This window comes from Pleurodeles waltl, chromosome 1_2 (assembly GCF_031143425.1).
Source record: "Pleurodeles waltl isolate 20211129_DDA chromosome 1_2, aPleWal1.hap1.20221129, whole genome shotgun sequence".
Lineage (NCBI taxonomy): Eukaryota > Metazoa > Chordata > Amphibia > Caudata > Salamandridae > Pleurodeles > Pleurodeles waltl.
In genome coordinates this window covers 268,098,800-268,112,335 of record NC_090437.1, presented here as the reverse complement: position 1 = coordinate 268,112,335, position 13,536 = coordinate 268,098,800, and the positions used below count along the sequence as shown (strand labels likewise).

Below are 13,536 nucleotides of genomic sequence, written 5' to 3'. Positions count from 1 at the left end.
ATTTCATGTGGGCTGGTAGACTGATGTCTATGTTTCACCTGATTTAACAGGGCATGCACACAGCAGTCCAAGAGGCAAGAGGTGTCCACAGTGCAGAGGGTAAGGCTGCCTAGGGTAAGGACTTTACAACCCAAAGACTCTCTGTCCTGAGGTGCTGTGGGAAAGGTATGCGAGTTCATACTCCCCGAAGATTGGACTACCTGACTCTAGTCAGATGCAAATAATGCTTCACACAGGTATATTTTTGGACTCAAGAAAGATGTTCTACTAGTGGAACATCATTAAAACATGCTTCCATGTTCAGCTGACTTCTGTGGCTTGGAGGTTGGCTCCATAGTCTACTTCGAGGGTAGCATTAAGGCTAGAGGAGACTCTAATCAAATGCAGGTGCAGCCCTTTAAGCTTACAAGAGCAGGCTCACTCCCAAGTGACTAGCCAAGAAGATTCTAGACTGCTGCACTGAGATGAGCTCTGGACCTGCATTGGGGAGACCCCAAAAAACACACTGGAATTTACTAAAGTGCACTGGTTGACAGTTTATATACTGTGATTTGGTCACATCTGGGAGTGGGGGGTCACAAGTGAGGCCACATAATGCCATTTGGAAGCACTGATGAGATAATTCTGGGTTGGGGGAGCAGGGGCAAAGGTTTTCCGATCCTGTCTGGGGCTTGGAGGATATTTCTTAGGGTGAACATATTCTTATGGTGATAATAGACTTACACCATCTAATAGGGATGTAACAACCTTATGCGTTATAAACCACCAACTAAACTACTTTTAAATATCACTTTTCATCATGTTTTTTGTATGTATTTTAAACCACCGAGAAAGGATCAAGGTATGCCTACCCAAGCAAGGGAGGTTGGAGAGCAGTGAACAATCTGCAGATAGATAAGAGCATTCATATGAGAGAGCTTTTCTGAAGGCAACTTGTTGTTATGATGGATACTTCTAACCTCAGATCCATCATCTTAAGTAGATATCAAAGCAGTACTTCTACGAGGTGGAGGATCTGTGGAGTCGACTCAGACCAGAAACTCCTGCAGGACTGAACAATAAAATGTCCTTACTGTTGAGGCAGTACTTCTTTATTAAAGAGTGCACCAACTTCCACATCGCAGACTGGCAGATATCAAGGACAGGCACTCAGGACGCCACTGAAGTGGTAACACCCTAGGCTCTGGTGGAATTGGCTTTTAGGCCTTCCAGAGGCTGTTTCTTGGCCAGTGCATAGCAGACCCTAATGTAGATGACTACTGCCCTTGACAAAGCCCTCTTCTGAACCACCTTTCCTTTCTTTGCCCTAAAGACCCTCACAAAAAGCTGAAACAGAAAATGAAGTCTTGCCTCCTCTTTCGGGGGCAGGGGAGAAGCGAAAAGCATTGGCAGGGCAATGAATTGACAAACCTGGAAGGGAGTCAAGTGTGGACAAGAAGGCCACCCAAGTCATCAGCACCAGTTTGTCCAGAAATATAGCAGTGTAGTACTGTTGCACCTACAGTGCCTAATATTCACTCATGCAATGGGCTGAAGTGATAGCAATAAAGAAAACAGTACTTACAATTGGAAGGAGCAAAGAGTAGCTGTGCATTGGCTTGAATGGCTTAGACAAACATCAAGACCAAGTTAAGTTCCCACTGTAGCATCACAAACAGATAGGAAGGGAACATGTGAGTTAAGCCTTTAATAAACCGCATGACAACATGTAATTTAAACAAGGATGGTTGGTTTGGCAAATATAGAAAGGCTGAAAGGACTGGAAAGTAACTTTTCATCCTGACCACCACAAGGTCTTGTTAGGCTAAAGACCTCACAAGCAGAAGAACATCCAACAGCTTGGCTTGTAAAGGATCTGTCTTGCAAACTCCATAACAGGCAACAAATTTGTCCCAGTACCAGGTGTAAAAGAACCTAATGGAGGTGATAAGGATTAAGTCCCCCAAATCAGGTGGCAGATAAAATGCAATAAACTGCTGCCACTTAATCTCCAAACATAAAAGTGTAGATGTGTACATTTGGTTTAGGGATGCTGTATGGGATGCTATGACCTGCGAACCTCAGAATGGGAGACTGATTGGAGGGCAGTGCTCATACTGAGAAGTTCAGGGTACTACACACATCAGAACCCAGACCAGGTGAAGCAGGGGCGGGAAGGTGAGCACTAGTCTAGTGACCCATTCCATCAGGAATGCATCTCCAAGCGAGTGTCTTTATGGAAACTTCAACACGCAAGTTCTTGACAGTTGCAAAAAAATCCAGCCAAAATTCTACCCACAGTCGTAAAATGCCCTCCTTCAGAATGCAGACTTAATTTGTGATCATCCAGGTGCTCACCCAACCTGGTATACAAGGATCCTGCTGGTGGTGAAATGCCCTGATGCTCCAGCAAACTCAAAAGGTGCATTGCATTCTGCCACAGATTCCAAGACCACATCCACTCTGCTTGTTACTCTACCACTTGGTAGTGTTGTCTGTGAGGACCTGCATCAACTTTCAATGCCAGGCGAATGGCCTGCAACTCCAATACATTGGTATAAACCTGGGCTCTTGCTGGAGACCAGAATCCTATAATTTCTATCTCCTTCAGATGACCTCTCCAACCCAGTGGTGACATATCTTTCCCCACCATCAGCCCTGGGTAGGGAAGGGAAAGGGACAAGCTCCTGGACCAAATGTATTTGAGCCACCACCACTACAGACTGAGCCGTATCTTCCAAAGTCTGAATGGCATCCATCAAATTTCCTTGGTCCGGGACCCAATGGAACTTCAAATACCATTGCAGAGCCTGTATGGTCCACCTGGCTGAGTCAACCAGTGTGATACAGGAGGCTAAAAGGCGGGGAGAGACTCAGAGCTGCTCTCACAGAAATCCAGGACCAAGACTTGAAACACTGGGATCATGGCCCTCATGTCCGAGCTTCAATACAGTTGCAGAAAACCCTTGAACTGCAGAGTGTTCAGGATGGCCAAAATGAATGGCAACCCATGCAAAGGATTTGTTGATTGTGAACTCCAACAATGTCAGTAGTTCCATCGTTGTCTGAAGTGGTCTACATCCTACTGTGGCAAGCCAGTCTTCAACAGCCAGTTGTCAAGGTAGATGAAAACTGGTATGCCAAACCTCTGAAGATGTGCAGCAACCACTGACATAACTTTTGTGAACAACCGAGGTTCAATGATAAGGGCAAAAGGGAGCCCTGCAAACTGGAAATGCTCTGGGCCAAACTTAAACCGCAGATAACACCTGTGGGACGGTATACACAGGTACATAAAAATACACATCCTGCAGGTGCCAGGACACTATCCAATCATCTTGGTCCAGAGTGGCCAAAATGTAGGCCAATGTGGGCATTTGGAATTTAGAGAGGATATTCATCCAGCACCAGCGATGTTGGCATAGGTGCTGAATACTGGCAGCCTGGCACAGCTCCAGGTGCCAGAGTAGACCTGCGTACCAAAGTTGCTACTGGACTAGAAACAGGTTCCAAGGGGTGAGTCATGCCAGCGAAGGCTTTGCCATCAGTAACCCAACTGGAGGTATCTGTGGATTGAGAGGACTAAAAGGCACGCCAAAGGGATCCGGGAAAAGACCTTAAGATCTGCAACATGACCTCCTTGCATGCCTCTATTTGCTGTGTGTGCAGTGTTTAGCTAATGGCCCTGGAAACTCAGAGCATGGCAGGATCAACAGGGGATTTGACTCTGTGCTCAGGAAGCCCGGAGTAAACAAACTGCCATCACAGCTTCCCCGTATCTTTGCCTTAGACACAGAGAGGCAGGATGTGATTGTATTCCCGCTTCATTTTTTACAAAATGTTTTTGTTTAGACTTTGACTTACTGGATGACTGCGGGGTAGCCATTTTTCAAGAACCGCTCTCAGAGTTAGAACAAGCCTGTGACCTGCGGCAGAAGTGGGGTGTATGTGAGGGTCTCAACATCTTCTTATGTTGATCAAAGTACAGTTTCCCTTGTGGTCCCAAATCACATGCAGGTGCATGACAGCACACCGAGGAATGCCCCAAACCCAGACACCAGAGACTCACCTGTGAAGGTTTGTGACCGACATGTGTTTGCTGCAATCAGAAAATAACCTGAAGCTTGTAGCTTTTAAGAGGGAACGTCGTTCCCCATACCCTGTTTTTTAAAAGTAAAGAAATCATTATAGGCTGACGAATGTGGAAGTGGAGCTTAGGATCCACGTCAGAATCCATAAAAGGGGTGGCATTTATGTGTGGCTCCACTATGTCACTTCCAAGACAGGATGGAGCCAGCCCTGTGCCTTATGATGCCACCTACTGGCACAGAGGATCATTGCTGGGGAAAATTTTGAGAATCAGTATGGCATTTAGGGAGAATTTGAAGTAGAATAACCTGCAATTAGAATTATCTGTTGGAAAGGGCGCTTGTTGCAGAATTATGTCCAAACTTTTAGCTTTCTTCCTCCTACTTTTTCTGATCAGTTTTTGCTGGTTTTAGGACTCTGGGCACTTTACCACTGCTGAAAATGCTAAAGTGCAAGTGCTCTATATCTATTGGCATTTAGTACATCCATGATTGGCATATATGATTTACTGGTAAGTCTCTAGTAAAGTGCACTATGTGTGCCCAGTGCCTGTAAATCAAATGCTACTAGTGGGCCTGCAGCACTAATTGTGCCATCCACATGAAATATGTTTCTAACCTGCCACTGCAGTGTCTGTGTGTGCAGTGTTGAACTGCCAATTTGCCCGGAAAGTGCACTCACTCGCCACGCCCAAACCTTCCCTTTTACTACATGTAAGTCAACCATAAGGTAGGCCCAAGACAGCCCCATGGGGAGGGTGCAGCATATTTAAAGGTAGGACATGTACTGCTGTGTTGTGTTTTACATGTTCTGATAGTAAAATACTGCTAAATTCGGTTTTCACTATTGGAAGGCCTATCTCTCCCATAGCTTAACATGGGGATTGCCTTTGGGAGCAGACTGAGATATGATGTTTGGGATATCTGAACTCACAATTTAAAAATACATGTTTTGGCGACGTTGGCTGTTAGATTGCAAGTTTGAAAATTCCACTTTTAGAAAGTGGGCATTTTCTTGCTTAACCATTCTGTGCCTCTGCCTAGCTGCTGAATACATGTCTGGTTCAGACTGACAGTTGGGCTGTTTGTGAATTCACTCTAGACAGTCACACAAAGGGAGCTGAGGTGTGTACTGCATATCCTGATGGGTCTTCCTGGGCTAGAGTGGTGGGAGGAGTTTACACTTTCACCTGGAGAGGGCTTTGCCTGTCCTTACACGATCGAGTCTCCAACCCCCTCAAGAATATGGGGCCAGGGCAAGGAGGGGCAGGGCTTTGTGCAAAAATGAGTATAAATATTGTATTGCTGACCCCACAACTTCAGAACACTTCTGGACTGAGGACATTCTGCCAGGAATAAGATTACTGAATCCTTAAGGGAAGAGTAAACACATGTTTTCCACTCATAAAAATACTGATAACACTCTTACTTGGTCTGCCCCACTCTGTGACAGCGGTCCTCAGCTTGCTTGTCGTTATACGGGTTACAATCAATGTCATGAAGAACAACAACATTGGCAGAGGTGAGGTTGATACCAAGGCCACCGGCTTTAGTCGATAAAAGGAATATAAAAATATCCATATCTGTATTGTATTCATCTATAAGATGTATCCTAAAATACAAAAAGGCACATAGGTTATGGAAATATACAGTCTACATTGATTTAATAACACAGGTAACACAACCGTCATATCAAGTACAATTGGAGACAAGACATTCAAAATTTTAGACATCACAAAACTTTTTCACTAAGATGCCTATTATAGGTTTTCATGCCCCTGCAGCCCTGAAGCCAGGAAAAAGGTCAGAGGATTATATAAAATTGGTTAGGACAGTCTCTGCATAATCATGTTTACGAAGGGGTCGAATCTCCAAGTCAAACTTCCCAACCATGCCGCTCAGATTTTCAATTCTGTAAACATGACCACAATTGATCTTCTTAAATCACAATACAGATTGCAGTCCTAGATTAAAAATATTTTTAAATGACTTTTTGGGTTTCCATTTTTTACAGTTTCGAGTGGTGTATAAAAAAAAAAAACACAGAGTACACAGTTTTTCTGCTGACCAACGTTGTTTTTAATAAATTAAACTGCTTCTCAGATAGGTTCACTTTATCTTGCAAAGTGAACCATACAAATATATAAAATGAAAGTAAATACACACAACACAACACTATCTAATTCTCTTGCGAGGCCCTGGCAGAGCACTCTTCTGAACTGCTTTTTCCCCTTTAGTTACTGTGACTCCAAATATGGATTTTGCCATTAGACACAAAAAATCTCAATATGGTACTTTAAAATCAAACAGATGTTTGGCTGCATTTCCAATAATACAGACTGATCGAAAATGCTAACTTATTTTCAAATCTTTTTCTCAGCAGCTTATCCGACTAAGACATTGTGCCACACCAACATCATTCTCCTTCCGGTGTCCCACCTGACTCAGGGGGTTCCAGCTTAAATCTTTGTCCATAAAGAGGGTTGCCATTCCTTTTTTATCGTCTCTAACCACGTTTCACTTTGGGGCATGAACCACTTTCTATGGCAGTTCTGATTACTCATGGGGCAAAGGACGAACCTTTTCCTCTCTTTTGAGGGTTCTTAGTGCTCTCCACGGGCATCGGAACATATGACCAATGTAGGAGTAAAGGGTTGATATAAGGACACGGAGGCTGTGAAGGTTTCTGAATTTTGAGATTGTATTTAATATTCAGGTAAAGGTGAATGGCTTTCCAAGGGTTTTGGGTGGTTTGTTGGGTGGCTGGTCTTCGTCCTCGTCCAGAGGAGACTGATGGTTGTCTCTTGGTTGTCCTCTCCTTCCAGGGCTGTTTCGAGAGGATGGAAACAGCAGAGTCCTCTGAAAAACAAAGGACAGGTATGTATAAATCTATCACCTGCTCTCTAATGGCATAACATCGTCACCTCACCCTCAACAGTGATTAATAGGAGTAGTCTTAAGTGACCCAACGCGGGTCAGAAAACTGCCCCACAGAGAACCATAGTGTGGGAATGTTTTAGGGATTTTCTTCCAGGGCTCCCGTGACCTTTATACTCCACTTTAAACTTGTGAGGACAAGTACTTTGAAGGATGGCAGCTGATTCTCCTTCTCAGCTTTGGTCGCTATATATATATGGAAAATGTCACTTACCCAGTGTACATCTGTTCGTGGCATGTTCCGCTGCAGATTCACATGCTGTGCACTGTTCCTGCCATCTAGTGTTGGGCTCGGAGTGTTACAAGTTGTTTTTCTTCGAAGAAGTCTTTTCGAGTCACAGGACCGAGTGACTCCTCCCTTTCGGCTCCATTGCGCATGGGCATCGACTCCATCTTAGATTGTTTTCCCGCAGAGGGTGAGGTAGGACTGGTAGAATGAGAATAGTAAAGATGTCCATGCAATGGAATAGATATGTATGTACATAGTTTGCGTTAAAGTAGTGTTTGTTTACATATATACAATTTCTAATTGCAACTTAAACGGCTACAGGCTCCCGGGGAGGGCGCATGTGAATCTGCAGCGGAACATGCCACGAACAGATGTACACTGGGTAAGTGACATTTTCCGTTCAATGGCATGTGTAGCTGCAGATACACATGCTGTGCATAGACTACAAAGCAGTAATCCTCTCAAAAGCGGTGGTCAGTCTGTAGGAGTTGAAGTTGTTTGAAATAATGTTCTTAGTACAGCCTGTCCTACTGTGGCTTGTTGTGTTGCTAACACATCTACACAGTAGTGTTTGGTAAAACTATGAGGTGTAGACCAAGTGGCTGCCTTACAAATTTCTGTCATTGGTATGTTACCTAGAAAGGCCATTGTTGCTCCTTTCTTTCTAGTGGAGTTTGCCTTTGGTGTAATGAGTAGCTCTCCTTTAGCTTTAAGGTAACAAGTTTGTATACATTTAACTATCCATCTGGCTATGCCCTGTTTGGATATAGGGTTACCAGCATGGGGTTTCTGGAATGCGACCAACAATTGTTTAGTTTTACAAAATGGTTTTGTTCTGTCTATATAGTACATTAGTGCTCTTTTTATGTCTAATGTATGCAGTGCTCTTTCTGCTACTGAGCCTGGCTGTGGGAAGAAGACTGGGAGTTCCACTGTTTGGTTTAAATGAAACTGTGAAATGACTTTTGGTAGAAATTTTGGATTTGTGCGGAGAACAATTTTATGTTTGTGCACTTGTATAAAGGGTTCCTCAATAGTGAAAGCTTGTATTTCACTAACTTTTCGTAGTGAGGTGATCGCTACTAGAAATGCCACTTTCCAAGGTAAAAATTGGATTTGACAAGAATGCATGGGTTCAAAAGGTGGACCCATGAGTCGTGTAAGTATAATATTAAGATTCCACGAGGGTACTGGTGTGGTTCTTGGAAGTATGATCCTCTTTAGTCCTTCCATGAAGGCTTTACTGACTGGTATTCTAAACAGTGATTTTGTGTGTTTAATTTGCAAGTAAGCCGAGATTGCAGTGAGGTGTATTTTGATGGAAGAAAAAGCAAGATTTGCTATTTGTAGGTATAGTAAATAGCCTACAATGTCTTGTATGGACACATCTAACGGTGTGATGTGTTTCGCTTGGCAGTAGAAAACAAATCTTTCCCATTTGTTAGCACAGCAATGCCTGGTGGTAGGTTTTCTTGCCTGTTTAATGACTTCCATACACTCTTTTGGAAGATTTAGATAGCCAAACTCTAAGACTTCAGGAGCCAGATTGCTAGATTGAACATTGCTGGATTAGGGTGCCTGATCTGTTTGTGTTGCGTTAACAGGTCTGGTCTGTTTGGAAGTTTGATGTGAGGTACTACTGAGAGGTCCAACTGTGTGGTGTACCACGGTTGGCGTGCCCACGTTGGTTCTATGAGTATTAGTGTGAGTTTGTTTTGACTCCGTTTGTTGACTAGAAAAGGAATGAGTGGGAGAGGAGGAAAAGTGTAAGCAAATATCCCTGACCAGTTGATCCATAGAGCATTGCCCTTGGACTGAGGGTGTGGGTACCTGGACGCGAAGTTTTGTCATTTTGCGTTTTGTGGTGAACAGATCTATGTCTGGTGTCCCCCACTGGCGAAAGTATTTTTGTAGTATCTGGGGATGTATTTCCCACTTGTGAGTTTGCTGGTGATCTCGACTGAGATTGTCTGCTAATTGGTTGTGGATGCCTGGGATATATTGCGCTATTAGGCGAATATTGTGAATTGCCCAATGCCAAATTTATTGTGCTAGGAGGCATAGTTGTGATGAGTGTGTTCCCCCTTGTTTGTTTAAGTAGTACATTTTTGTCATATTGTCTGTTTTGACAAGAATGTGTTTGTGAGCTAGAAGAGGTTGAAAAGCTTTTAGTGCTAGAAAGACTACTAGCAGCTCTAATTGATTTATGTGTAGTTGTTTCTGTTGGTTGTCCCACTGCCCTTATATATTGTGATTGTTGAGGTGTGCTCCCCACCCAATCATTGATGTATCTGTTGTGAGAATGGCGTGAGGCACAGGGTCTTGAAAAGGCCACCCTTTGTTTAAATTTACGGGGTTCCACCATTGAAGCGAATAGTGTGTTTGGCGGTCTATCAACACTAGATCTTGGAGTTGACCCTGTGCCTGCGTCCATTGTTTTGCAAGGCACTGTTGTAAGGGCCGCATGTGTAACCGTGTGTTTGGGACAATTGCGATGCATGATGCCATCATGCCTAGGAGTTTAATCACAAATCTGACTGTGTAGTGCTGATTTGGTTGTATTTTTGGTACCATGGTGTGGAATGATTGTACCCTTTGTGGGCTTGGACTTGCAATCGCTTTTTGAGTGTAGAGTGTTGCTCCCAAATATTGTTGAATTTGGGATGGTTGCAAGTGTGATTTTTGGTAATTTATAGAAAACCCTAGTGTGTGTAGGGTATCTATTACTTAACGTGTGTGATTTTGGCACTGCTGATGAGTGTTGGCCTTTATTAGCCAATCGTCGAGATATGGGAATACATGCATATGTTGTCTCCTTATGTATGCTGCTACTACTGCAAGGCATTTTGTAAATACTCTGGGGGCTGTTGTTATCCCGAAGGGTAATACCTTGAATTGGTAATGTTTTCCTTATATAACAAACCTGAGGTATTTTCTGTGAAATGGATGGGTTTATGAAAATACGCATCTTTTAAATCCAGTGTTGACATGTATTCTCCCTGTTTTAGTAATGGGACTACATCTTGTAGTGTCACCATGTGAAAGTGTTCTGATTTGATGAATAGATTGAGAGTCCTGAGATCTAAAATTGGTCTTAGTGTTTTGTCCTTTTTGGGAATAAGGAAATATAGGGAATAAACCCCTGTTCCTTTTTGTTGATGAGGTACTAGTTCTATGGCCTGTTTTGTTAATAGTGCCAGCACCTCTGTAACATTGTTAGATGTTGCGACTACAGTTTGTGCGCTCTTGGGGGAATATCTGGAGGATAATGTGTGAATTCTATGCAGTAACCATGTTGGTTAATTGATAGAACCCATGTGTCCGTTGTTATGTCTGACCAGTGATTGTGGAAAATTCCTAGTCTTCCTCCCACAGGGGATGTGTGTTGGGTGAGGGTGATGGCCAAGTCACTGCTTGGTACCAGTGGCCTGCTTTGTGGTTTGGAATTTTCCCCTGGACCTTGGAGATTGTCCCCTGAAGGACCTGCAAAATCCCCCTCTCTGATATTGTGATTGGTAGGAGGGTTTTGTTTGAGAGGTGGATGTTTCTGATGACTGGTCTAAAACCTCCCCTATATTGCGGTTTTCTGAATGTCCCTCTGTATTGGGACGAGTAGAGCGCTCCCATTGCTTTGGCCGTATCAGTGTCCTTTTTCATTTTTTCAATGGCTGTGTCCACTTGTGTGCCAAATAGCTGTTGATTGAATGGCATGTTGAGGACAGCCTGTTGAATCTCTGGTTTGAAACCTGAGGATCTTAGCCAAGCATGGCGTCTAATTGTCACTACTGTGTTTACTGTTCTTGCGGCAGTGTCAGCGGAATCTAATGCAAATCATATTTGATTGTTAGATATTGCTTGTCCCTCCTCTACCACTTGCTGAGCTCTTTTCTGGTATTCCTTGGGGAGATGTTGGATGATATCGCTCATCTCGTCCCAATGAGCTCGGTCATATCGTGCAAGGAGGGCTTGAGAGCTTGCTTTGCGCCACTGATTGGCAGCTTGTGACGCTACCCTCTTTCCTGTCGAACTTCTTGCTCTCCTTATCTGGAGGTGGTACATCTCCAGATGACTGCGAGTTGGCTCTCTTTCTCGCAGCTCCAACCACTACTGAGTCTGGGGGCAGCTGCTGTGTAATCAACACTCAGTCTGACGGTGGTGGCTTGTATTTCTTTTCCACTCGTGGTGTAATGGCTCTTCCTTTCACGGGCTCCTGAAAAATTTGTTGGGCATGTTTAAGCATGCCTGGGAGCATAGGCAGACTTTGGTAGGAAGCATGCGTTGAGGACAAGGTATTAAAGAGAAAGTCGTCCTCCAATGGCCCTGTGTGCATGCTCACATTGTGGAATGCAGCAGCCCTAGCCAATACTTGAGTGTATGAGGTGCTATCCTCGGGTGGAGAGGGTTTTGAAGGATAGCACTCCGGGCTATTGTCTGACACAGGGTCATCATAGAGGTCCCAGGGGTCCGTATCCTGTTGCGACTGCACAGTGTGTGTGTGGGTGACTGTGCAGTGGGCGTGGCAAGAGGTGAAATTGTTCTTTGAGGGGAATGCGGTGGAGAATGTTCTGGGGAAAACTGGCGTGACGGAGATTTTTCTCTCTGTACTTTAGCCTTTGGCTGCTCAGTGTCGGAACGTCCTTGGAAAGCCAGTTTCCTTTTGAATTTTAGAGGAGGTGCCGTTTGGATCTTCCCAGTATCCTTATGGATCTGTATCCTTGCCTGTGTTTCATCAAACTCCTCCATTTGGTGAAGTTCCGCCTCGAATCTGTGAATCTCTTTCAATAGTTTGAGAGTCCATTTTACTCGGTGTACAAGGCTTTTTTCTGCTCCGAAGTCGTTTTTTCCGGCAACGGAATGCCCATGCTGACAGTAGGCCTCGGCTCCGAAAGACTCTTTCGAGGCTTCGCCGACTCAACGAGACAATGTTGAGTTTTCTCGGTCATGGGTTCTCGGCTTGAGTCCGAAGACTTCGACGCAGATTTGCCCTTTTTCGGTGCCGAAGGTGTTGCTTGGTCACCGCTTGATTTCCTAAGGGTCGAGCCATGGCCTTCCGGCAGTGGCGTCCCTGAGGCCTTTATTTTCGTTTTGGACTGACTCTGGACTTGGGTCGGAGCAGGCGTACTCACGTGCTGGCCTCCTGTGGGTGGTCGATCTGCGTCGGAGTCGCCCAAATCGGAACCTTGGATGGAGATAGCCATCTCCTCTTCCTCGACATTGAGGTGCTCTGAACTCTTAGACGCCATTTGCAGTCGCCTTGCCCTCCAATCCCTCAAGGTCTTCTTCGATCTAAAGGACCTGCAGGCCTCGCAAGTATCTTCTCGGTGGTCCGGTGACAAACACAGATTACAGACCCGGTGTTGGTCTGTGTAGGCATACTTGGCGTGGCACTGTGGGCAGAAACGGAACGGGGTCCGGTCCATTAGGCTTCGACGTTTTCTTCGGTCGGGCCGACCAGGCCCTGGCTGGCCGCGGATGCCCCGAAGGACACCCGAAGCTGTGTTTCGCCAGTGTCAATGCAAGATGTTTCGCGATCGAAGACAATACCGACGATTTTCAGTGAAGTTAGTCTTTTTCCGAATCGAATACACGGAACGAAGAGGAACACGTCCGAACCCGATGGCGGAAAGAAAACAATCTAAGATGGAGTCGATGCCCATGCGCAATGGAGCCGAAAGGGAGGAGTCACTCTGTACCGTGACTCGAAAAGACTTCTTTGAAGAAAAACAACTTGTAATACTCCGAGCCCAACACTAGATGGCAGGAACAGTGCACAGCATGTGTATCTGCAGCTACACATGCCATCGAGCACATATATATATATGCGCAGTAGTGCCCCACACAGGAGTGTACATCCAGCCTAAAAAGTGCCCATTCCTAAATGGTGGTCAAAACAATAAACAGGGAGAAGTACTCTTTATAATATGCACGTTCACGTGAATTGTCTTGTCTATTCTTTCAGCCTAGGCAAACCTGCAGACGAGAAGCATCATGAGGACCAGTAACTCAAACATTGCTCCCGCACTGTGCTGCCTTTCGTCCCCTTTCTCGAGTCACTCACCTGCAATGCAGTCATTTTCCTAAGTTGCGGTGGGCCATTCAGTGTCCTCCGGCAGTGTCCATCAGTCCTCACTCCACGCGTCTTGGCGCAGTATTTCCCAATTCAGGCTGTCTCCTCTCTTTCCGTCGCTGCGTTACGGATTTCCTTTTCTCTGTCCTGTTCCTCGCTGTTGTAGGCCTTCCAGGTCCTCCTCTCCACTTCAGTGTTAATTTCCCCTACTTCATTGTCTCCTGATAGGCCCCAGG

The 13,536-nt window shown here is 44.9% G+C and overlaps 1 protein-coding gene across 2 annotated transcripts in view; it reads right to left on the bottom strand.

Moving 5' to 3' along the window:
• The window catches only part of SMARCAD1 (SNF2 related chromatin remodeling ATPase with DExD box 1), a 690,140-nt gene that overhangs the window by 60,288 nt on the left and 616,316 nt on the right, over positions 1–13,536 (bottom strand). For both annotated transcript variants that reach the window (XM_069238045.1, XM_069238053.1), the window contains one exon: positions 5,497–5,679. In XM_069238045.1, coding sequence (XP_069094146.1) covers positions 5,497–5,679 — 183 coding nt within the window. The remainder of the gene's footprint in view (positions 1–5,496; positions 5,680–13,536) is intronic.